Source organism: Jaculus jaculus, chromosome 7, assembly GCF_020740685.1.
Source record: "Jaculus jaculus isolate mJacJac1 chromosome 7, mJacJac1.mat.Y.cur, whole genome shotgun sequence".
In the NCBI taxonomy this organism is placed as follows: domain Eukaryota; kingdom Metazoa; phylum Chordata; class Mammalia; order Rodentia; family Dipodidae; genus Jaculus; species Jaculus jaculus.
This window is the reverse complement of record NC_059108.1, coordinates 80,630,359-80,656,163: the sequence shown is the minus strand read 5'-3', so window position 1 is coordinate 80,656,163 and position 25,805 is coordinate 80,630,359. Positions and strand designations below refer to the sequence as shown.

At 42.5% G+C, this 25,805-nt stretch overlaps 2 protein-coding genes across 6 annotated transcripts in view; one reads left to right on the top strand and one right to left on the bottom strand.

The window, feature by feature from the left end:
• Positions 1-2,849, top strand: part of Strn3 (striatin 3) — a 98,203-nt gene extending 95,354 nt beyond the window's left edge. For 4 of the 5 annotated variants that reach the window (XM_045154186.1, XM_045154187.1, XM_045154184.1 and 1 more), the window contains 2 exons: positions 809-895; positions 1,124-2,849. In XM_045154186.1, coding sequence (XP_045010121.1) covers positions 809-895; positions 1,124-1,293 — 257 coding nt within the window. In that variant the 3' untranslated portion in view covers positions 1,294-2,849. The remainder of the gene's footprint in view (positions 1-808; positions 896-1,123) is intronic. The other variant, XM_045154185.1, reaches the window with a different exon arrangement.
• A 4,336-nt stretch (positions 2,850-7,185) lies between these two features.
• Positions 7,186-24,957, bottom strand: Coch (cochlin). The gene is made up of 12 exons (XM_004661854.3): positions 24,940-24,957; positions 24,585-24,639; positions 24,439-24,498; positions 22,145-22,301; positions 19,728-19,861; positions 18,990-19,052; positions 17,847-17,891; positions 17,623-17,770; positions 12,301-12,404; positions 11,430-11,656; positions 9,615-10,131; positions 7,186-7,686 (listed from the first exon to the last, which is right to left on the bottom strand). Exons 2-12 carry the CDS (start codon positions 24,616-24,618, stop codon positions 7,511-7,513), a joined length of 1,665 nt encoding a protein of 554 aa, XP_004661911.2. The 5' UTR covers positions 24,619-24,639; positions 24,940-24,957; the 3' UTR covers positions 7,186-7,510.
• Between the last annotated feature and the right edge of the window lie 848 nt (positions 24,958-25,805).

Below are 25,805 nucleotides of genomic sequence, written 5' to 3'. Positions count from 1 at the left end.
TAAGGCTTGTAGTGTCCACTGTTTTCACCACTGATGACTTTTCTCTCCCATAGGGCTATACGCAGTATGGCTTTTTCCAGCTTTCTGTCAGCTGGTCTACATGGGGGAGGTTTTCAGCCCAACTCCAGCTTGATTTCTCAGTGATCTTGCAGCCTGATCATGTGTGTGTCTTCAGCAAGGAAAGATGTTTTTTTAAAAGGAGAAACTTCTACAATAGAATTAAAGTTGTCTTCAGAATATTATTACAGTAGATGTACCTTGAAAATATGATGCTTAGTGAAACAAGCCAAACACCAAAAGTCACAAATTCTGAATCCCTTTATATGAACTGTTTGCTCTCTAGAAAGACCAGATAAACCAGATGGTGGTACACATCTTTAATTTCACTTAGGGACTAAGGTAGGAGGATCACTATGAGTTCAAGGCCAGCCTGAGACTATATAGTGAATTCCAGGTCAGCCTGGGCTAGAGTGAGACCCTATCTTGAAAAACAAAAACAAAAAAGGAAAAAAAAAAAAAGATAAAAAGAGCAGATTAGTGTTATAAGGGGTTATGTGAAGGAGACAAATATGAAAGGGTTGTTTAATTAGTACAAGATTTCCTTTTTCAGTGATAAAAATGTTCTTAAATAGTGGTGGTTACACATTGTGAATGTTGTAGAAGTCATTTCATTGTGTGCACGCAAATGAGTAGGTAAATTATATGTTGTGCATTTTTCATAGCTAAAAATAATATTGCTATAAGTGATGGACTGTTTTATGTCTCAACATTAATTGTTTTTAAAGTAAATCTTTTATGCTTTCTTTAGGTAAAATGATACATTCTATGGTAGCTCATTTGGATGCAGTTACAAGTTTAGCAGTAGATCCTAATGGAATCTACTTGATGTCGGGAAGTAAGTTTTCACTTCTTTATCATCCACAAACTTTATAAAATACGGTTTTTGTTTGTTTTGTTTTGGATTTTTGAGGTATGGTTTCACTCTAGTTCAGGATGGCCTCAAACTCACAGTGACCCTCCTACCTCTGCCTCCTGTGTGCTAAGATTAAAGGTGTGTGCCACCACACCCAACTATAAAATATTTTTTTACTAAATACCAAAGTGTATTATTTGTCTTTTGCAGGCCATGATTGTTCCATCAGATTATGGAATTTAGACAGTAAGACATGTGTACAAGAAATAACAGCTCATAGGAAGAAACTGGATGAATCAATTTATGATGTTGCTTTCCATCCATCCAAGGCATACATTGCCAGTGCAGGTGCCGATGCTCTGGCCAAAGTGTTTGTGTGAATCAGCACAAACTTGTGTCATGAAAACAGATAAAAAGATGCTCTGCACCACTGCCATCAAGAAGATTATTGACGTGCACTACATATGATCTGCCTGGGGAGGTGATCTGGGACAGGCATAAATTAGTGGAGATCACATTTTAAAAGTCAGGATTATTAATTTAACTGTAATTAACTGTATTTTGTGGGGCAAAAAGACAAAAGGACTCCAGTATTTGTGGCCAATCCTGGATATGAACTGAGCGGATATTTTTTGTTGTTGTTTGGTTGGTTGGTTTTGTTTTATTTTAGGTGTCCAAGCCAGTGTGGAGTCTGGTCTTAAAAAAAACAAAACAAAACAAAAAAAAAGGCATTTTTTTTGGACTCTGTGTGCTGCCTTAGGGTTAGGAATGTGGTGCTCTTGTGGGGGAAGCAAGCTCCAAGAGTAGCTTTTTTCATCTGTTAGTGATTTTATGTTTATCATTTAAATGCCACAGATTCCCTTTTAAACTTATTTTGCTTTAAAAAAAAAAAAGAAAGAAAATTTAACTTAAAATATTTTAGCATTAGTTGCACAAAATGTTTGGATAAAATTCTAGTTTTTATAAGTCTTTTTATATATTTAGCCTGTCACAACAGTGCTCAAGATTGTATTGAGGTTTTTCTCCATTATACAACCCTAAAACACAGAGATCTCACTGACCTGCCACCCATAACCACTTCTTTCCTCCTTTTGCCTAATACAGCTCAGCTAAGTCCTTCCACAAAGATGATAAAAGACCTTCATCATATACATGTCTTCATGAAGCAAGGAGTATTAAGTGTATTAAAATTAAACAGTGGAGTTTAGTACTCCAAAAGAACTCTTAAAAAACTAATCTTGGCATCCTATCACTATGTGATATTTTGTACATCTTACTGTATTTACAAGTTTATTTATCAAGGAGTATTCATCTTGCTAATGGCCTATTATTTATTTCACTTTTTGTTGGTCTTTCTATCCTTTTATTAATGTGCTAAAGGAACCTGTATATCTATTTTGGAATTCTTTGAATAGTCTAAAATAGACTAAAAATGGAATATTTTATAGTTTAAATTACAACCAAGATATGACTCTTGGTATACCATAATTCCAAACAAAACGATTTTGTTTAAAGATATTTGGAGTATTTTATTTGCATTACAAATAGGATACAAAATTAGTTAAATCAGGATACAGAAGTCTGCTGTGTTTGGACTAGTTTTCCCCATTTTATTTTTTTTTTAAGATGTCTTTAATTTTATGGTGTAACTAAAGATTTTCTTTGTGTAATGCATGATTAAGACAATAAAGTATTTTTTCTAGTCTTCCAAAAACCTTTTCTGATCAGTTCACGAGTTTTGTAAGGTTTTTGTTTTACAGACTATGAATCAGCAAATTTTTAAGATTGTACCACAAAGCAAACATACAGCTGTTGAAAATAATGTATATAAAATGCATATAATAAATATTAAACTGTGTACCTGTATGTTACTGTTGGCTACATCATTTTGTGTTGAATAATAAAGTGCAATACTCTCCATAATTAAACTAGGAAATGGAGATGGTTTCATAGTGAGTCCTTCATTGTTATGTTATGCTGTTCTTTCTGTGCTTTGTAATGCTTAGAATGACGTTCTAGTAAGACTAGAACCAAAACACTATGAAGAATGCTTTTCAAAGTGTTCTGCTCATTTGGGTTTTTTTTAAGCTATTAAAATAAGTTGGGTCATTGAAGGTCAAAAAATAGATGTAGTTCTAAATAATTTTCTAAGACATCCTATTGCTTTATTTTATTAAATCTGAATTTTCCTTAATGGTAGTATTTTTATTCAGCCATACCTGTTTACACAAAAAAGTTTTGCAGAAAAATAAACTGTATTATTCATTAGTGAAAAGCTGTCCTTTATTAATAAAGGTTAAGAATATCTTGAAATTTTTTCTCTCAACTAGGTAATATTCTTTTTTTTTTGGTGGGGGGGGGGTTGAGGTAGGGTTTCACTCTAGCCCAGGCTGACCTGGAATTCACTATGGAGTGTCAGGGTGGCCTTGAGCTCACAGCATCCTCCTATCTCTGCCTTCTGAGTGCTGGGATTAAAGGCATGTGCTACTATGCGTGGCTTTAGGTAATACTCTTTTTATTCGATGGAACTTGGGAATGGAATTAGATGCAGGGAACTGGAGAACTTACATACAAATTTCTGTTTGGGCTGGAAGAGAAAGCTTAGTAGTTAAGATGCTTGCCTGTGAACCCTAAGGACCCAGGTTCAATTCCCTAATGCCCACATGAGCTAGATGGCACAAGGTAGAGCAGGCTGGAGGCCCTGGTGCATCCATTCTCTCTGTCTACCTCCCCCCAATAAATATATTTTTAAGAATTCTATTTGGGTGCCTGCTGCAAAAATTAAATTACATTGTGTGTGCATTGAGATTTCAATTGGCAATTTCAATTATTGTTGCTAAAACAACTAATAATTTCCAGACATTAAAAATTGTCATTATATGCCAGGTGTGGTGGCACATGCCTTTAATACCAGCACTAAGGAGGCAGAAGTTTATTACTGTGAGTTCAAGGCCACTCTGAGACTACATAGTGAATTCCAGATCAGCCTGGGCTAGAGAGAGACCCTTCCTCAAAATACCAAAAAGAGGTAGTGCACTCTTCAATCCCAGTGCTTGAGAGACAGAGTTAGGTGAATCACTGTGAGTTCGAGGCCAGCCTGAGACTCCATAGTAAATTCCAGGTCAGCCTGGGCTAGAGTGAGACCCTACTTTGTAAAACAAACAATTGTTGCTGTTTTCTGAACTAAACTTATGCAACTAATGCAAAAATTTAATGAACTAAAGGGTTACTTTTCTCCATTGTGTTCTTTTGTTTAAATAGAACAAACCTTTCCAAAGCTGCTATCATTTCTAGCAGCTCTTCAAACTCACTGCATAACTATTTAACTGTAGTTTGCTGCTTATTTTCACCTTTTATATTGTACTAAAATTGATGGGTAAAAATTAGTACATGCTTATTTTTCTCATCTACTTTGTATTCTTCATTATTACATGAAATATTTGGAAGAGACTAAATGGTTGGGAGGAAATACCAGTTTTGTGTCCTTTTACTTGTGACTTTGGAAAACATTAACTTGACTAAGGTTTAAAGATACATATTTTTTTTTTCTTTTTGGGGGTGGGAGGATGAGCCAGGACCTATAGCCACTGCAAATGCACTCTAGACACATGTGCCACTTTATGCATCTGGCTTTATGTGGGTACTGCGGAACTGAATTTGGGTCTTTTGGCTTTGCTGGTAAGCACCTTAACTGCTAAGCCATCTGTCCAGCCCTAAAGATTTTTTTTGGCGGGGGAGGTTAAGGTAGGGTTTCAGGTAGTTCCTGGAATTCACTATGTAATCTCAGGGTAGCCTCAAACTCATGGTGATCCTCCTACCTCTGCCTCCCAAGGGCTGGGATTAAAGGCGTGCGTCACCACTCCTGGCTCCTAAAGATTATTTTTATATATAAATTTCAATATGTTGGTTTTCCCAATGTTTAATCATTATATACATTTCTCATTATTCCAAGCTATTAATCAACTGAAAAGGTGACATCTCAGTGCATTAAAAGGTATAAAATCATGAACCAAGTCTGGGCATGGTGGCACAAGCCTTTAATCCCAGCACTTGGGAGGCTGAGGTAGGAAGATCTGCAGTGAGTTCAAGGTCTGCCTGAGGCTAATTCCAGGTCATAATGGGCTAGATTGTGAGGCTATCTAAAAATAACAAAAGGGGCTGGAGAAATGGCTTAGCGATTAAAGAGCTTGCCTTTGAAGCCTAAGGAACCAGGTTTGATTCTGCAGTACCCACATAAGCCATATGCACAAGTTGGCGATTGTCTGGAGTTTCTTTGAAGTGGCTGGAGGCCCTGGCACACTCATTCTCTATCTTCCTCCCCACCCCCACCAAATTAAATGAGCCAGGCATGGTGGCTCACGTCTCTAATCTCAGGGAAGGTGGAGGCAGGATCATCAGTTCAAAGCCAGCTTGGGTTACATAAGACCCTAACAACACAAAATGTTATAAAGTGAGCTAGCATATGTAAAATTCAAATAAGCTTGCTGAAACTGAATTGTAATACATCTTTTTTAAAACGTTTGAAAAGCTGTGTTCAGGGGCTGGAGGGAGGGCTCAGCAGGAAGACACTTGCTTGAAAAGCCATGTTCAGTGGTGCATACATATAAGCCCAGCACCGAGGTGGTTAATGTAGAAAGATTGTGAGTTCAAGGCCAGTCTTGGCTATATAGGAAGACCCTGTTTTAAAAGTACCTCCATCCAAAACGTTTTTTCACTATGCATCCTGTTAGATGTCAATACTTTGTCTAATTATTTCCTTACAGATATTACTGGAGCTTCTCTCTCCTTGTTGGTATTAGCACCACTGATTACCACAGATGCCTTAAAATTTTGATCTTGATAGAATTAAAACGAAACTGTCTAGTGGCACTCACTTGGAAGGCTGAGGTAGGAGGATTACTGTGAGTTCAAGGCCAGTGTGAGACTGCATAGTCAATTCCAGGTCAGCATGGGCTAGAGCAAGACTATTTTGAAGAACAAACAAAAAAAACCAATAAACTTGGTAAAAGAGCTAGTTATGAAGCTGTGGTTTCATGAAGAAGGGGTAGTACTCCTTGGGGAGAATTTGTGGTCTGTGTGTGAAGAAAAAGCAGGTAAGTTAACCTCTATGATATAAAGGTTAAACTTTTTCTAGTTGAGCCGAGCGTGGTGGTGCATGCCTTTAATCCCAGCACTTGGGAGGCAAAGATGGGAAGATAACTGAGTTCGAGGCCACCCTAAGACTACATAGTGAATCCAGGTCAGCCTGAGCTAGAATGAAACCCTAGCTCGGGACAAAAAAAGAAAAATTAGTTGAAATGAATGTCATTTGCAGCTTTTTATAAAAGACGAATTTTCACTTTTAATTTTTATCAACTTTGTATATAGTTTTGGGGAGGATAATTAAAATTCTACCTCTTTTCACAGATAGTCCTTTCATTCCCTTCTTATGGTCTGTGAAAACTCAAGATAACTGTAGGGGTTGGGGAGATGCCTCAGCAGTTAAAGGCACTTGCTTGCAAACCCTGACCAATGGAGCCCTTTTTCTCAGCACCTAGATAAAGCCTGACACAAAGTGACGCCTTTCTCCCCCAGCTATGACAATGACAATGGGAGGTGGAGTGAGGAGAATCCACTTGCAGGCCAGCTAATCTGGTATGTGTTTGCAAGGGCAAGTGATCCTGTGTCTGAGAAGGTGGAAAAAGCAGACACCTCAAGGTTGTACTTTGATCTCCACAAGCCTGCTGTGGGACATGCCCATATAAACCCTTTAAAGCTAGAGTGATGGAGCATTCTGTCTGGGTGTCTTGGTGAACTAACCATTATTTATTTGACAGAATACTAGACAATCCTACCATCTTCAATGTGGTATTTTCATCCATAAATTATGAAAAAGAACACCATAGAAGCTTGTCACATGATTCCACACAGTCTGTAATTATAACCTAGAACGTGAAGTCACAGCCATCTGTTGTTGGCTGGTTTTAGGAAAAGATCCACATGGGTCAAAATAGCTATACTTAGGGGCTGGAAAGATGCCTCAGTGGTCAAAGGCACTTGCTTGCTAAGTCTAATGCTTCAGATTTAATTCCCTAGTACCCATGTAGTGCCAGATGCACATAGTGATGTATGCATCTGGAGTTCATTTACAGTGGCAAAAGGGCCTAACATGTGCCCTTCCTCTTTCTGTTCGCAAGTAAAAATAGTAAAACAAAAAATAAGAATATAGTTATACTTGACAGGTTTAAAAATTGTTCTTATTTTCCTTAATAAATTTTGAATGTTTAAAGAAATGTTTTTGGGCTATGTATCAGATTCTTTTATTGAGCTATTAGATGTTGCATATCTACATTTAATAGGCATACTTGAATTTTTACAGTTTTAATCCATAATACTTCTTTCCTGAGTTTCTAGGGTCCATGATTATGAAGCTTCAGCCAACTGTTTTGAACAACTTAAGGTGGTAGCTTTAAATGAATGCTTACTTGCTTAAAACAGCTGTTGACTAGTTAATGTGAATATTTGATCCTGGTATGCTATGTCATTATTTTGGTATTGTGAGAATACAGTTTGTACATTAGATCCTCTTACACTGATTTGGCTGTCAGAATATCACCCTTACTGCTGAGATTCTAAGAAATCTCTACATATGCCTCTAATGACATCAGAGACAATGGGTTCCAATCCTGTGAACTCTCTTGTGAAGAAAGCATGTGACTCCTTTGGTTTAGAGGCCATGTCTTTCAGGTCATCCAGAGGTGCCCAAGCCACACCAACAGAGAAAATGGTGATACCTACAATGGAGAGATTTTAAAATTACCTAAAAGCAGGTCCAGTTATATGAAGTTAAATTTCCAGTACATTAGTAAATTGTTACGCAGTATGAATTCTTTGTAATTTCTGAACTAAAAACATTATTGTTGGATAGATTTTTCTCAGTCATTTGTGAGTATGGCAAACCCAAAAGCCATCAGTATAATTTATTACATTAACAGGTTAATCATGATCACTGCTAAAAAGTTCAGTATTCATTCAAAACAATACACTTACTAAGCTAAGAATAGAAGTTGAGGGTTGGAGAGATGTCTTAGTCGTTAAGGCGCTTGCATGCAAAGCCTAAGGATCCTGGTTTAATTCTCCAGGTCCCAGGTAAGCCAGATACACATGGTGCATGTGTCTGGAGTTTGTTTGCAGTGGCTGAAGGCCCTGACATGCCCATATTCATTCTCTTCCCTCCTTCCCTCTCCCTTTGTCTCGAATAAATAAAAATAAATCTTAAAAAAATAGAAGTTGATATGCAGTATCTTTAAAGATCCTGTAGCAGATGTGAGAAATCTAAGGTTGGCAATGAGAACTGAGTGCTACTCCTTTTTTAAAAAAAAAAAAAATTTAAAAGCCAGCCATGGTGGCACACGCCTTTAATCCCAGTACTCGGGAGGCAGAGGTAGGAGGATCACCGTGAGACTCCATGGTGAATTCCAGGTCAGCCTGGGCTACAGTGAGACCCTACCTCGAAACAACAACAACAACAAAAATGCCTGGGTGCTGGACATGGTGACACATAGTCAGGAGGCAGAGGAAGGAGGATCACTGTGTGTTTGAGGCCAACCTAAATTCCAGGTCAGCCTGGGCTACAGCAAGACTCTACCTCAAAAGGAAAAAAAAAATTGCTAGGCTTTGAGCTGGAGATAGATAGGTGGTCTTACATAGTGTTGATGCTTAAATACTTTCTATAGCTTAAATTCCATCTGTCACTTCTGTCCTACTTAATAAAAGTAGAGTTCATCAGTATTTTTTAAAGTATGGCTGGGGTGGTAGCTCAGTGGTAGGTTGTTTGCCTAACATACACTAGCTCCCAGGTTCAATCCTCAGTGCTGTACCTGCATATATGTACACTGGAGCAGTTCTTACATGTGGAAAGGAAAAAGATTGTTAGTGGGAATTAAACAGGGAAAAGAAAGTGCATGAGAGTATAGAAGAATGAGGGTTGCTGATTCTCCCCCTAAGTTACTTCGTTACACCCTCCGACAAGGGAAGCTCAGTTTTTTGTTACCCTATGATTTTGGCAGCTAGGTATTTTCTAAAAGTAACAGATTAGGATAAGAGGAAAAAGAAATTATTTTTAAGACTGCATAGTGTGTTCATTATCAAAAGAAGGCAAAGAGGGCTGGGAAGATGGCTTAGTGGTTAAAGGTGTATTTGCTTTCAAAGCCTGAAAGCCCAGGTTCGATTCCCCAGTACCCATGTAAAGCCAAATGCTCAATGTGGCATTCACACTGGCGCACCCATACTAGGACTCTGTATCTCTCTGTCTCTCAAATATTTTTTTAAAGGCAGAGAAAAAATTTAGGAAACCAGATGGGATACGATTAAATTCTGTTCAAGCCCTTGTCTTGGAAAAATACCAGACTGAAAACATTACTGAAACAAACCTGGGAGGATATGGCAGGCTGTGATTATATGGGGACTATGATGCATGATTCTCAAAGCAGTTCTCCCACCATCTGGTGGTTAGGTCTGTGAACTCTTAAAGCCTGAGTACCCGGGTTTGATCCTTGCTTTGCCAATTAATAACTCCTTGTCTGTGGGATGATATGAGTAGGGTGCTTTGACAAATAAAGTTCTTAAGAGTATTAACTGTCACTCTCCAAGTCAAACATGCTTAATTTCACAGTGACTGAAATTCTCAATTCGCTTCCCATACCACGGCCGTGGGCCTTACCTGCATCATGTGCTGCCGCAGCAGGGCCTCGGACATCATCATAGGACTGCCCATCCGTGACAATTACCAGGAAGTTCTTGTTAGGGCTGTCCCTTATAGGACCAAACACGTTTCTAACAGTAAAGGAAATGGCGTCACCAGTAGCGGTTCCACCACTCATATAGCGGATGTTTCCTATGACAGCCAGCACATTCTCCTTAGTGCTGTAGTCAGTGAAACTAAATTCTGTGCGCTGATCATAAGTGAACTGCACAGCAGCTATCTTTGCACCGATGTCTGAGATTTCGAAGGTCTTGGCTATGTTTGAAACAAACTGAAGCATGAGGCGGAAATTACTGTCTCCGACACTGCTGGAGCCGTCGATGAGGAAGGCGATGTTCACTGAGTTATAGCAGGTCTTACTGCACATCATCTGCTCGTGCGTACAGAGCTTCTGTACCAAAGGCTTCACATACTTAGTGGTACCAAACCAATTGGGCATGTGGTAGGAGAAGAAGCCATTATTCCGACACACGGCCTAATGAGGGAGACACAAAAGCACCCCAAAAGATAAAGTTGTTCTTAAAAATTAGCAAATTTATAGCTGGGCATGGTGGTGCACACCTTTAATCCCAGCACTCGGGAGGCAGAGGGAGGATCACAGTGAGTTTGGGGTCACCTTGAGACTATATAGTTAATTCCAGGTCAGCCTGGACCAGAGTGAGACCCTACCTCAAAAAATTTAAAAAAAAAAGGCAAATTTGTGTACATATTCATTTATTTTACAGTACTGAAGATTGCACCTAGGGCCTTAAATTTGCTAGGCCAGTCCTCTCATTACCTTTTGTTTCTGTGTGGGCTTGTGCCATGGCATGCATATGGAGGTCAGAGACAACTTTCAGGTGCTGGTCCTTGCCTCTCCATTTGTGACATGCTCTCTATCTCTCTTTTCTCCACTGTTCTGGGAAAATCTGATGCCTGTTTCCATCTTGCTGTCAATGTATTATGGAAGCTGATCACAGCTTCAGGCTGTTGTGTGGACTCTGAGGAGCCCTACTTTTTATTTTTCTTAGGGTCTCACTTTAGCTCACACTGATGTGGAATTCACTATATAGTCTCAAGCTGGCCTTGAACTCACAGCAGCCTCCTACCTCTGCCTCTCTTGTGCTCGGATGAAAGGTGTGTGCCATCACACTGGCCCTACTTTTTTTTTTTTTTTTTTTTTTTTTAATTGAGAGAGAGGAGAGAGGCAGATAGTAAATGGGCGCATCAAGACCTTCAGCCACTGCAAACAAACTCCAGATGCATGTACCACCTGCATCTGGCTTATGTGGGCATTGGGAAATTGAACCTCAGTTCTTTGGCTTTGCAGGCAAGTGTCTTAACCACTACACCATCTCTCCAGCCCCTGGCCCTACTTTTTACTTTGAGACTGACTCTAAGTTACCCAGGTTGGCCTTTAAACTCACTCTACAGCCAAAGCAGGCCTTGAACTTGTATTCTTTCTGGCCTTACTCTTCCAAGTAGCTGAGGTTCCAGGTATGTAATACAAGGCCCAGCTCAAACATTAAATCAGATATTACATGTAAAAGTTAATTTTGTAGTGGGATGTGGTGGCACATGCCTCCCAGCACTTGGGAGGCAGAGGTAGGAGGATTGCCATGAGTTCAAGGCTAGCCTGAGACTAAATAGTGAATTCCAGGCCTGGGCTCAAGTGAGACCATACCTTAAAAAACAAAAACAAACAAACAAAAAATTTCATTATGGGCTAGTCAGTAGTTGGCTTAAGAGGTCCCAAGCTGAATACTACCAACATAATGTACCCTCACACTTTACCTTGTCAACAAATGCGACATCCTGAACCATCCCTAGTTCTTCGGGGATGGGCTTGGCCACAGAAACTATAAATACATTGACACCAAACTCTCTAGCCACAATGCCTGCTTCCTCGATGTCATCAGAAGGCCAGCCATCGATAAACACCACCACCACTTTTGGGAGCCCTTTTCTCGCTCCAGTGTCTGCTGTAAAGAATTTCTGAGCAGTGTGCTTCAAGGCTTTTCCTGGGTTTGAGAAAGAAGCAAATGAGTGGCATTTAACATGGTTCAAATAACATATCTATTTCCTGGTAATGACCTGATCATTAAGTTTAAGAATTTAACATATGGAACTCTGTTTTATAATAGATCCTTTGGATGGAAAAGCTTAACTATCTTTCAGGCCTATTTTTTGTGGTCACAACCCACATGACTTCCCCCTCCACCTCCCAGAAGCCTCACATTCCCTGAGTTTCCATCAGTCATCAGGAACACACAACTGAATACTGTCATGTGCTCTCTTGGAGAGAGACCCTGCTGCCTCTGAGGAACAAGAGGTCTTCAGGTTTATACTCTAGTTCTTGCTGCCACTTTCGTATTCATAAGGTGAGTGTCGATTTTTGATTATAAACAGGAAACTCCAAAGTGATACCTGACCTTAAAGGGGTTATAAATTCACTATACTTTATAGATTTAAAAAATTATCAACTCCTTGGTATATTTTTCCATATAAATTGAATATGCATCTCAGGTGGTCAAATGCAGATCCAGTCAAAACTGTAGTAACCATCAGGAAGAGTGTCACACATAACATGTATGATACTGCTTCACATGGTCTCTGATCTCTAATATCTCTCTACCACACCACAGCAGAGGGCCAGATGACTTACCTGTGTTGGAATTACCCCCTCGGAAACCTACTTCTTTTATGGCAAACAAAACATCTTTGGCTGATGTAAAGTTTTTCAAGTAAAATTCTATTTTGGGATGTTCACTATGATTAAAAGAGAAAAAATATTCATGGAGTACTGGAAATGCAAAATAAGCAACATTACATATAATGTAATAAAGTTTTACAGTCAGACCCATGTTCAGAGTATGCTTATGGATAAGGTAGGAGGATTCAAAGTTTGAAGCCAGCTTGGGTTACAGAGTGGGTTCTAGGTCAACCTAGCCTTGAAAAATAAAAAGAGCCGGGCATGGTGGCACATGCCTTGAATACCATCACTCACTCAGGAGACCAAAGTAAAAGGATTGCTGAGAATTTGAGGCCAGCCTGGGGCTACACAGTAAGTTCCATATCAGACTGGGCTACAGTGAGTCCCTACCTCAAAAAGTAAAAAAAAAAAAGATGACAACGATGATGATTGTCTGTCTGTCTGTCTGTCTCTCTCTGTGTGTGTGTGTGTGTGTGTGTAGTTTTTCAAGGTAGGGTCTCGAACTAGCCCAGGCTGACTTGGAATTCACTATGTAGTCTCAGGCTGGCCTCAACTCAAGCAATCCTACCTCTGTCTGTTGAGTGCTGGGATTAAGGGTATGTGCCACCACACCTGGCAGAAGGTAGTCTGTGGAGTACATGGTAACATAGCTTTCATCTTAAAAAACATAGGGTCAAGGGCTGGAGAGATGGCTCAGCGGTTAAAGCTGCTTGCTTGCAAAGCCTGCTGGCGTGGGTTCAATTCCCCAATACCCATGTAAAGTCAGATGCACAAAGTGATGCATGTATCTGAAGTCTGCTTACATTGGCAAGAGGCCCTGGCATGCCCATTCTTTCCCCCCCCTCAAAGACAAATAAAAATATTAAAGAAAAAGATCAAATCAGGCAAAACAAAAACAAAAAACTGTAAGAATGTGCTGTAGGGGAATTGTCTCATGAGCTGTATGAAGCTATAATCAAACATTGTAGAAAGCATGCAAAAATTAGTATATGGATCTAAAAATTAGGCCTGCCCAAACTTATGTATAAAATAATACTAGAGGGGCAAGAGAAATGGCTTAGTGGTTAAGGTGCTTGCCTGCAAAGCCAAAGGACCCAGGCTTGATTCCTCAGACCCAGGTAAGCCAGCTGCACAAGGTGCTGCATGTGTCTGGAGTTTGCAGCAGCTGGGGGCCCTAGCACACCCATTCTCTCTCTCAGATAAATAAAAAATAAAACAAATACCACAAATAAATCAATGTAATAGGGGGCTCATTTTTTAAATGTGAGGGACAAATGGTTACATTATGTAGAAAACAGAGTTAAACTACCATCTTATAAGAAATTCTAACACAATTAACCATTAAAACTAACAAATAGGGCTGGAGAGATGGCTTAGTGGCTAAGTGCTTGCCTGTGAAGCCCAGGGACCCCAGTTTGAGGCTTGATTCCCCAGGACCCACGTAAACCAGATGCACAAGGTGGCACATGTATCTGGAGTTGGTTTGCAGTGGCTGGAGGCCCTGGTGCACCCATTCATTCCCTCTCTCCCTCCCTCCCTCCCTCCCTCCCCCTCTCTCTCTCTCTCTCTCTCTCTCTCTCTCTCTCTCTCTCTCTCGATCTCTCTGTTGTTCTCAAATAAATAAAATTAAAAAATTAAAAGTAACAAAATAATATTTGTAGTATAGTGGCAAGACCTTTATACACTGCTGATAATTTAAAGTAGTTCAACTTTCTATAAAGCAATTTAGCTATTTATTTCAGAAAGCTTAAAAAATGTCAGAACCCACTATGCACGACCCATATACCTCAACAAGGAGGGGCCAATGGGGAGGGGGTAGGTCACAGATGAGCCTAATAATGGTACCAAACTGACTGTATTTGCTGAATACAAAACTAATTAATAAAAAAAAAAGTTTCAGGCCCATAGGCAAAAAAAAAAAAAAAAATGTCAGAACCTCGAGTCCAGGTACTTGGCTGAATGAAATAATCAGAGATGAACAGAAAAATGATGAGCGGATATCCATCACAGAATAATACATAATTTTGAAAAAGAAACAAAAAAGAATTAAACAATATAAAAAGAATATTATAAAACATTTTAAGGTTATTTGATGAGAAAAAATGCTTAAATCACTATTACAGACATTTTTATAGCTTGGGATGTGAGAAATGAACATGTATACAGTCAAATATTTTCTAAAAGCACTGATGGGAAATAAACTTTATAAAGATTTGATGGGGGGGTTCTGGTTTGAGAAATTTTCTTTGTGCTCTATATATTATTACTACACAAACTTAAATTTTTTTTTTTTTCCTTGGGCTGGAGAGATGGCTTAGCGGTTAAGCGCTTGCCTGTGAAGACTAAGGACCCTGGTTTGAGGCTCTGTTCCCCAGGACCTACATTAGCCAGATGCACAAGGGGGCGCACGCGTCCGGAGTTCATTTGCAGTGGCTGGAGGCCCTGGCGCGCCCATTCTCTCTCTCTCTCTCTGCCTCTTTCTCTGTTGCTGTCAAATAAATAAATAACAATAAACAAAAAATTTAAAAAAGAAAAAAAAATTTTTTTTTCTCAAGGTAGGGTCTCACTCTAGCATAGACTGACCTAGAATTCACTATATAGTCCTCAGAGTGGCCTCAAACTCAACAGTGATTCTCCTACCTCTGCTTCCCAAGTGCTGGGATTAAAGGTGTGCACCACCACACCTGACTTAGGGTTCTTGATTCTAAAAACCATCAATATTATCTTCCCATAATAGGAATAAAAAGGTTATGCTTCAGATCCTCAACCAAAGGAATGTGGAAAATGCTAAAAAAAAAAAGGGGGGGGCCCTCAACAGATGAATAGATAATGAAAAGGTGGTACATATACACAATGGAAGTCTATACAATAGTATGTGAAAAAAAATTGGGAAATGTGCGGGAAAATGATGAATCTGGAAAGAATCATATTAAGTGAACTCAGAAAGACCAAAATGATATGTTCTCTGATATATGGATCTTAGCTTGTAACATTTGTATATATAGGGGGACAAATTGGATAAAACCTAGAAAGATAGAACTGTAACCAAAGTGAATAGGAGGAGATAAGTTGGGAGTCTGGGGAGTTTGGCTCAATAGTTAAAGGAGCTTGCTTGCAAAGCCTGTGAGCCTGGGATTCAATTCACCAAGCCAGATGAAAAAAGTGGAGTTCGTTTGCACTAGCAAGTGGCCCTGGCATGCCCATTGTCTCTCTCTCTCTCTCCCCTTGCCTGTTTTTTCTAAGTAGGTTAAAAAAAATTATTTTTTTAGGGGGCTGGAGAGATGGCTTAGTGGTTCGAGGCTCGATTCCCCAGGATCCACGTTAGCCAGATGCACAAGGGGGCGCATGCATCTGGAATTCGTCTGCAGTGGCTAGAAGTCCTGGCGCGCCCATTCTCTCTCTCTTTGCCTCTTTCTCTGTCTGTCGCTCTCATATAAATAAGTAAAAATAAACCAAAAAAAAATTTTTTTTAAATGCTTGCAAAGAGATGAGCTGGAAGGGGAGAGGGATGGGCAAAAGGATACATGTGACATATAAATTGGAGGGAAAAATACAAGGGGAAAGAGGAATTGGAGGTAAGGCAGATATGAAGGCAGACAGGAATAAAAAAAAAATGTATTTGAAAATGCCAAAAAAAAAAAAACAGTCAGGGGCCAGCATGGTGATGAACACCTTTAATCCCAGCACTTGGGAGGCAGAGGTAAGAGGATCACTGTGAGTTCAAGGTCAGCCTGAGACCACATAGTGAATTTCAGGTCAGCCTGGGCTACAGTGAGACCCTACCTTGAAAAACAAACAAAATTTCTTTGGGCCAGGCATGGTGGCACAGGCCTTTAATCCCAGCACTTGGGAGCCAGTGATAGGAGGATCACTGTGAGTTCAAGGCCAGCCTGGGACAACAGAGTAAATCCCAGGTCATCCTGGGCTCCAGCAAGACCCTACCTTGAAAAAATAAGGTCAGAGTAGGAAAAGAAATACATCCCTGCTTTTTCTTCCTGAAAGGAGAAACTAGGAATTGAGTGAAGTAGACATGAGGTAGATGATTTGTGTGGTCACCAGGACACCTTTTCCTACTTTCTGGTTCTCTGTACAGATAGCATCACTTCTCTAAACCCTTTTATTCCAAAAAGGATACACAGCTGGGCATGGTGGCACATGCCTTTAACCCAGCACTTGGGAGGCAGAGGTAGGAGGATCGCTGTGAGTTCAAGGCCACCCTAAGGCTACATAGTGAATTCCAGGTCAGCCTGAGCTAGAGTGAAACCCCACCTCAAGAAAACCAAAAAAAAAAAAAAAAAAAAAAATGCGCACAGACCTCCTCAAGCTGCCAGGCAGTCCTTTTGTTTCTGTCTGCAGTCTTGGAAATTGAGCACAAAGCTTTGCTAGGCAAGTGCTTTAATAGACATCTTTAAATCCTGAATTTATAGTTTGAGAATCCAGCTTGTCCAAAACTTAAGATATTTATGTTAAATTGAAATGAATGTAGGAGAGTTAAGTTGTCATCATTTGAGATAGCAGTCACCTCCTATTTTATCAAAGTTGGTACTTTGAGGAGCTGGGGAAATGGTTCAGTGGTTAAAGATGCTTGCTTGTAAAACCTGCCAGCCCAGGTTCAATTTCCTAATCACACACATAAAGCCAGAGAGGCATTCATTTGCAACAAGAAGTGACCCTATGGAAGTTGTCAATAAATAGTTTTTTAAAAAAATATTTTAGTTTTATTTATTTATTTGAGAGTGACAGAGAAAGGCAGAGAGAGAGAGAGAGAGAGAGAGGGCAGGAGGGAGGGAGAGAGAATGGAAACACTACAGCCTTCAGCCACTGCAAATGAACTACACATGCACACACCCCTTTGTGCATCTGGCTAACGTAGGTCCTGGGGAATTGAGCCTCAAACCAGGGTCCTTAGGCTTCACAGGCAAGCGCTTAACCACTAAGCCATCTCTCCAGCCCAATAAATAGTTTTTTTTTTTTTTTTTTTAAAGAGAGAGAGTAAGCCGGGCGTGGTGGCGCACACCTTTAATCCCAGCACTCGGGAGGCAGAGGTAGGAGGATCGCCATGAGTTCAAGGCCACCCTGAGACTCCATAGTGAATTCCAGGTCAGCCTGGGCTAGAGTGACACCCTACCTCAAAAAATTTAAAAAAAGAGAGAGAGAGAGAGAGAGAGAGAGAGAGAGACTCTGGCAGGCCCTCCCACCCCACCACCGCCACATACATACACATACATGTGTGTGCATGCAAATATGTAAATTGTAAAAAATTTAAATTGGTACCTGGCTTGAACGAGGCCTACATGTGGTCCTTCTGTTCCAATTCCCAACATGAGAGCTACTTTACCAACGAAATTCTTCTGTAAATTAAAACGACGCTGCCCAATATTAAAGCTTCCGTCGATCAAAAATGCAATGTCTGCTTTACAGTCTGTGGAGCCCAAACAAGTGGAGTGTTAGCAGTCCCGGGAGGCACAGGAAGTGCCATTCCCAGGTGCACGTCTTACCTTTGTTGCCAGTTTTCTTCTCCGGTGTTTTCTTTAGTCGTTTGCCTGAAACAGAGGAAGCATTTGGCATTGGCAAAAACCTGACATTTTCCCAGCAAGAAGCCCACATGGGGAAAGCCTCAGGACAAGGCCTGCCATTCTCAGAAAGACTTCTAAGTTAATTTGGTGATTTTCTGAATCAAGAAAGCAATGCTTCAACAAAGAAACAAAACCAAACCATCACAGGCCTGTGGCTGGTTATGTCTCTAATCCAGGATTTTGTTATCAGAAACCCATAGTGGAGGCAGGATTGGAAACTCACAGCCTAAGGTTTACAATGTGACATTAAAATGGCCATTATCTTAGCACCTAGTTACACTCCCAGCCTTAAATGGTCACCGTATTAGAAAAGGAGGTCTCTGGATTGAACACACAATTATTTCTTTTGCTCACGTGACAGTGTGGTAACCAAGGGCATTTAATGAAGCAAGCTGAGCTAGAAAGAAGTCCATGGTCCCACGGCCTGGTCCTAGTCAGGCTCTGTCACCCGGGGAGACATGGCAGGACTTCCAGAGAATGGTGGAGAGAAGAGTTTATGATGAAATGTTCGAAGAAATTTGAAATAGACGGTGGAATGTTTTTGTCCACAATATAGTAATAAGTGTAAGATAATTGCTTTGTTTCTCTTTGATATCAGTTTTTTAAAAAATTTTATTTATTTATTAGTAACAGAGAGAGGGAGAGAAAGAGAGAGAATGTGGGCATGCCAAGGCCTCTACTCACTGCAAACAAACTCTAGATCCATGTGCCACATGCATCTGGCTTACATGGGACCTGGAAAATTGAAACTGGGTCTTTAGGCTTCATAGACAAATGCCTTAACCACTAAGCACCCTCTCCAGCCCAGTTTTTTTTTTTTTTGGTGGGGAGGTAGGGTCTCACTCCAGTCCAGGCTGACCTGGAACTCACTCTGAAGTCCCAGGCTGACCTTGAATTCATGGAGCTCCTCTTATCTCTGCCTCCTGAGTGCTGGGATTAAAGGCATGTGCCACCACACCAGACTTGATATCAGTGTTTTGAAGGAAAGGTTCTACCAACAATACATTTATTTGTTACTTCCAAATGCTATGCCTGACAACCAGGGGATGGCTCTGTGTTTCATACCTGTTGGTGGATGTGCTGTGGACACTGACCGTCCTGTGGCTTCTTGTGTACTGCTCTTGCCTTCTATTGAAACAAAGAGAAGTCTTGTTTTTCCTTTTCTTTCTCCATTATCAAAGCCATACCAATGTAATGTAAGGTGATTACTATACCAAGGCAATGGTGACTGTAGTTATACGCATCAACCTGCCTGCTAGGTTCAGAGAACCAAAATGAATTCTTATCTATTATAGTAAAAACTTGACTCTAAATATGTAATATAATAAAACTGTAGACCATTCAAATTTCTATTTTCACTGTGTGACAGCAAACCTCACAGTCCCACCCTCATTAATTAAGTTCAGGTTCAGTGGGATGTGGAAACTACTGTCTCCTAACTCCCATAACTGACCTTTATTTTTATTTACTTGATGAAGAGACAGAATAGAGTGAATATGAATATGCCAGGACCTCTGCCACTGCCAACAAACTCCAGATGCATGCACCAGTTTGTGCATCTGTCTTTATGTGGGTACTAGGGACTTGAACTTGAGCTGTCAGGTTTTCAGGCTTTACAAGCATGCATCTTTCACTGCTGAGCCATCCCTCCAGTCCCCATAGTTGATTTTTCTTGACCACAAAGTTTTCCATCAGAATCAACGAGGTTGGATTAAAAAGAGTAGAACACTTTTTTTTTTTTTTTTGCAGGGGGTGGGTCAGTATTTGCATGCAAGTGAGAGCAATGTAATTAATTGTACCTACTAGTCACCGTGAAGGACGCCGACCACCTGGAAAGCATTTGGGACTGAACGCCATTGGCATTGACGGAGGAATAGTTCTCTCGACCAGGTAGACTATAGACTCGCACAGGTCCTCCTGAGATGCTGATCACTCCCCTGCAACACAAAAATGTCTAGCCGAGACATTCTGCATACATTTTTGGGATCTGACTGGCTTACGGTAGCAGTCAAGAAAACAGGTGAGTGAGGAGTTCATCTAAGCATGCTTGCCATCAGCCTTTCACAATGAGAACAAAGCCTGCTGGGGGAAAGGACTTTGTGCTATATCAGACTTTTTTTTTTTTGGTTTTTCGAGGTAGGGTCTCACCCTGGCTCAGGCTGACCTGGAATTCACTATGTAGTCTCAGGGTGGCTTCGAACTCTCGGAGATCCTCCTACCTCTGCCTCCCAAGTGCTGGGATTAAAGGCGTGCGCCACCACGCCCGGCTATATCAGACTTTCTGTAGAGTTGGTAAGAATGCATTGCAGTATCCTGGTCTCGATATCACAGAGACACACAGCTAAGGAAGGGGTGCTAGACAAGTTTCCTAAATCTTAAATTTTTTATTCCTTTATTTGAGAGAGAGGGAGAGAGAGGGAGGGAGGGAGGGAGAGGGAGACAGGGAGAGAGAATATGGGTGTGCCAGGGCCTCTAGCCACTGTGAACAAACTTCAGATTCATACGCTACCTTGTACATTTGGCTTTACGTGGGTACTGGGGAATTGAACCTGGGTCTTTAGGCTTTGAAGACAAGCACCTTAACTGTTAAGTGATTTCTCCAGCCCACTTTTCCTAAATCTAACTACATGCCCTTGGACTGCAAAACATGCATACACACACAGTTATTGGCTATTCTGCTACTGTAGGGCCCAGTAGCTTTTGTAACCAGAATGAGTGACGTTTGGCAAGATACTTGCCAATCTGAATTCTGAATTCAGTTTTTTTCTTTTCTTTCTTTCTTTTTTTTTTTTTTTTTTTTTAAGGTAGGGTCTCACTCTAGCCCAGGCTGACCTAGAATTCACTATGTAGTCTCAGGATGGCCTCGAATTCATGGCAATCCTCCTACCTCTGCCTCCCGAATGTTGGGATTAAAGGTGTGCACCACCATACCTGACCTGAATTCAGTTTTCTCTTCTGTGAAATAGGACAAAACTGTGCCTGCTTTAAACAAATGTGGGGCTGGAGAGATGGCTTAGCAGTTAAGCGCTTGCCTGTGAAGCCTAAGGACCCTGGTTCGAGGCTCAATTCCCCAGGACCCACGTTAGCCAGATGCACAAAGGGGCACATGTGTCTGGAGTTCCTTAGCAGTGGCTGGAAGCACTGGCGCACCCATTCTCTCTCTATCTGCCTCTTTCTCTCTCTGTCACTCTCAAATAAATAAATAAAATCAACAAAAAAAAATTTTTTTTAATGTGATAGATGCCAGGCATGGTGGCACATGCTTTTGGTCCCAGCACTTAAGAGGCAGAGGTAGGAAGATCAGCATGAGTTCAAGGCCAGCCTGGGACTACACAGTGAGTTTTAGGACAGCCTTGACTAGACTGAGATCCTACCTCAAAAATAAAACTGTGGGGCTGTAGAAATGGTTTGGTGGTTAAGGCGTTTGCCTGAGAAGCCAAAGGATCCAGGTTCGATTCCCCAGGACCCACGTAAGGCAGATGCACAAGGGACACATGCATATGGAGTTTGTTTGCAGTGGCTAGAGGCCCTGGCATGCCCATTCTCTTTCTGTCTTTCTACTATCTCTCCCTCAATGCTTGCAAATAAAATTTAAAAAATTTTTTAATAAAATAAAATTGTGGTAGAAGCTAAACAATGGCTGGTGTAGGGTAAAACCTTCATAGTCAGAGCTGGAGAGATTGCTCAGTGGTTAAAGGCACTTAACTGTAAAGCCCGACAGCTTGGGTTCAATTCTCTAGTATAATGCTAGTGGTGCATGTATTTGGAGTGCATTTGCAGTAGCAAGAGGCCCTGGTGCATACATTCTTTCTCTCCTTCTCTCTCTCTCTTTTGGCTTTTCAAGGCAGGGTCTCACTCTAGCCTAGGCTGACCTGGAATTCACTATGTAGTTTCAGGCTGGCCTCAAACTCATAGTGATTCTTCTACCTCTGTCTCTCAAGTGCTGGGATTAAAGGCATGCACCATCATACCTGGTGTCTTTCCCTCTCTTATAAGTAAAACAAATATTAAAAACAGATAAAACTCCATAGTAGATGACATGATTCAAAATGGTTTAGAGTCACAGGAGCGTAGCCATCCAGAAATCATGCAATTCACCCTTTGTCCAAAAGCCTCCCTTGCTTATTTGGTACTTTATGGATATCACGCAAATCAAGGAGGAAAGGGGTACACATGGGAATGCACTAGCATTGCACCCAACCTGGCACATTTGGGCTTACCTGTGGACAGCAGCCCCACATATGCTGGATACCGAAGCGTACACTATGTTCCCAAACACAGAAAACTCCTCAAGAGAGCAGCCCCCTGGGCAGAGGACATCTGCTTTCTCTTTCCTGATGTCCAGGCCTCGCGTGAAGCACGTGATTGCAACGGGAGCTGAGGAGGAAGGGGGACACGTCACTGTGGCTTAGGGCTGCATAAGGAGTGGTGACAGGAAAGGTAGGATGTGAGATTTAAGTGTCACCCCTTCATTTCTACACTTCTACTGAGAATGCTGACATGTGCCATTCTACACGATTCAGGTCAAATCTAGCTTTCCAGCTAAATCTAGATTCCAAGTACTGCAGAAATATAATGTATTATGTTGGAAAATGTTTGGAAATACATCAGAACTAGAAAATAGCATTCATTATTGAGAAATCTCAACTGTGATGAAACTGCACACCATTGCCTGAGATGAAGGCAGTAAATCTGTATTGAGCCTATGTGGGATATTTTCACAGACAAATGCAAAACTCTCTTTAAGCTATCTTAATAACCTGACAAAGCCAGAAACTTAAAAAAATCACAGTAAAAAACGCTTAGATTTACAAAATGTTATTTAGCTCTCCCACTCATTTCACAGATGATTAAATTAAAGTGATAGGGTTAATTTGCCCAAGGAACATTCTACAACTTCCCAAGAATGGGATGCAAGGACATTTGCACTATTGGAATACAGCATTTTAAAATCTAAATCCAATCTGATTTTGTCTGTTCCAGATCTGTCCAAAGAGATATCCAACAGCAAGTACATCTTTAGAAAGCGTTGTTCATATGCTCAAGTTTCATAGTCAAATTGACTGATAAAGAATTAAAGTTTCTGACTATTGGAAAGAAGGGATTTGGTGGAGGGGGTTTTAGGAGGGAGAAAAAGGAGGTTGGTGAGAGGGGATTATGATCATGGTATATTGTCTATATGTATGAAGGTTGTTAATAAATATTAAAGAATTGAAGTTTCTAGATGAGAAGTGATGGCTCACAACAGTTTATCTCAGTACTCAGGAGGCAGAGGCAGGAGAATCACCATGAGTTCCAAACTAGCCTACAGAATTCAAAGTTGCTATCATAAAAGGAGCTAGGTAGACACAAATCCAAAAATGTTAATTTGCCAAGTTATTGTTGAAATTAAATCAAGATTAACATTATTTGAGTTGGGGAGCTCTTTCACATGGTTCAAGATGCTTGCTTACAAAGCCTCCCAGCCTGGAGTTCAATTCTCTAGTGCCCACGTAAAGCCATACCCCAAAGTGGTAGCAGCAAGAGGCCCTGGTGTGTCCCCCAACACATATAAACAAAATATTTTTTAAAAGATTAACATTAGAGCTGAGTGTGATGGCACACACCTTTAATCTTAGCACTTGGGGGAGGCCGAGGCACTGAGAGTTCCAGGCCACCATGAGACTACATAGTGAATTCCAGGTCAGCCTGGGCTAGAGTGAGACCCCACCTTGAAAGAGCAAGATGCTACCTTGAAAAACCATACACATACACACACACTCACACACACACGCACACCTATTAACATTATTAAGTAACATTTTCCAAACACAGGAAAATGCGGTTATTTGTGTATGACTTTTGGAAAAATGTTTCACAAAAGTATCCCCACCTCAAAGACAGAGAGAGGACTATTGTATGATCCATGCATTACCAGGCTGAGTCGCTTGCCTCTGACAGATCTCTTCTGCGCCCTCGGTGTTGAGTTCTTTCCATAAAGCCCACCGAGTGGAGAGAGGAAGACCAGGCAATCAACGCCTATTTCTTAGCTCGGTTACAAACCTCACCTCAAACAGGAGTCTCGCTCCTGTGATCGAACAACCTTTTAATAGTGAGCTGGAGACTGGCTGGAGCTGGAGCATTGACTTTGCTGGGACAGGAGTGAGAAAGCCAGCCAGCCAGCCAGCCAGCCAGCCAGGCGCGGTTTCTACTTTTTAAGAAAAATTAATACCGTAACTTAGAAATGAGAAAAGACACCGAAGCCCACACCCGGTCGTCTATCCATGGAGCGAACTCTTTCTGACTTCTGCCATGCGAACGGGACCGCGGCTCTGGGACCATCTGACGTTCCTGTTCCCCACCCCACCCCGGGGACCAGGGTGCCCTGCCCGGCCTCCGCCCTGGTGCGGGGGACAGGTTTTCTTCTCTGCGCCTGGGAGACAGCACCCAGGGACCCCGGTGAGTGCGGCCGCCCTCGCCCAGCCAAGGTCCTGGGGCTTCTCCCCGCGGGTCCTCCTCCCGAGCCGGAACTCACCGGCTCCCTCGCCGCCCGCGGGCTCCGGCGACAGCAGCAGCAGCAGCAGCAGACGCACACCTGCGGAGACAGGAAAGCCCAGGGCTGGCTCCACCGCCCAGCCCCCCGGGCGCCCGGGACCCGGGCGGCGAGGGACGCGTACCCACCGAGGCAGACACGCGGGATCCAGGATGCGGTCATGGTTCCAGGGGCTGCTCCGACCTGCAGGGTGTGAGCGAGGCCGTGAGCGAGGGGCGGAGGGGGACCCTCGCGTCCCCAGCACTCGGCGCCCGCCCGCCCTGCCCCGAGACCCCGCAGCCAGCCAGGAACGTCCCGGGCGGGCAGGGACCCCGCCGAGCTCGGGGTCAGAGCCTCGGGAGGCGCCTGCCAAAGGAGCCAGCCCCACCAACAGTGTGCAGCCTGGGGCCCGGAGGGCTGGTGCTGCTGGTGGTGGGGTGCCAGCCGCAGGACGGACGCCCTGGGAGCGAGCGAGCGAGGAGGGACTGTCGGGGGGTCCCGCACCTGCGTGGTATCCACCCGGCTGCGCCCCAGTGCGGAGAGCGCGGCTCGCGGCCGCTATAAGGCGAGCGGCGCGCATGAGCAGTGCGCGGGGGGCGCGGAGGGGCGCGGGCCGGTCCCCGGGGGCAGGGCGGTGGCCGTCCAGCTCCGCCCTCGTCCCCCGCCGGCCCCGGAGCGAGGCGGGCGCGCGGGCGCCTCCCCCTGCGGCGCGGAGCTCGGCCACAAGCACGCGGCGTCCTCCGGTCCCCGGGGGAGGCGGGAAGGGCGCGGACACCCACCCGGGGCACGCGGCGTCTCTGCGGCGGAGGACCCGGGGACCCGAGCCTGTGCGGGGCGCCCGACGGGGCGAGCGCGGGGCCTCCCGCCGTCACCCGGCTTCAGGTGATGGCCCGGCGTCCCGCAACTTCCCAACTTCCTACTTTTTTTTTCCCTTAGAGGTAGGGTCTCGCTGTAGCCCAGGCTGCCCTGGAATTCGCTATGTAGTCTCAGGCTGGTCTCAAACTTACAGTGATCTTCCTTTTCCGCCTCCCCAGTGCTGGGATTAAAGGCGAATGCTACCATGTCCAGCATTCCAATATCATTTTTTAATATTAATTTTTATTTAATATTAATTATAACAGGTTATTCTCTCTTTTTTTAAAGACAACGTTTAAAGTCATGTTCCCCTAACTAAAGAAGAACTTTATTTTATGTATTTATTTGAGAGAGGGAAAGAGGCAGAGAGACAGAGAAAGAGAGAGAGAGAGAGAGAGAGAGAAAGGGAGGGAGGGAGGGAGAGAATGGGCGTGCCAGGGTTTCCAGCCACTGCAAATGAATTCCAGATGCATGTGCCACCTTGTGGATCTGATGGCTTATATGGGTCCTGGGGA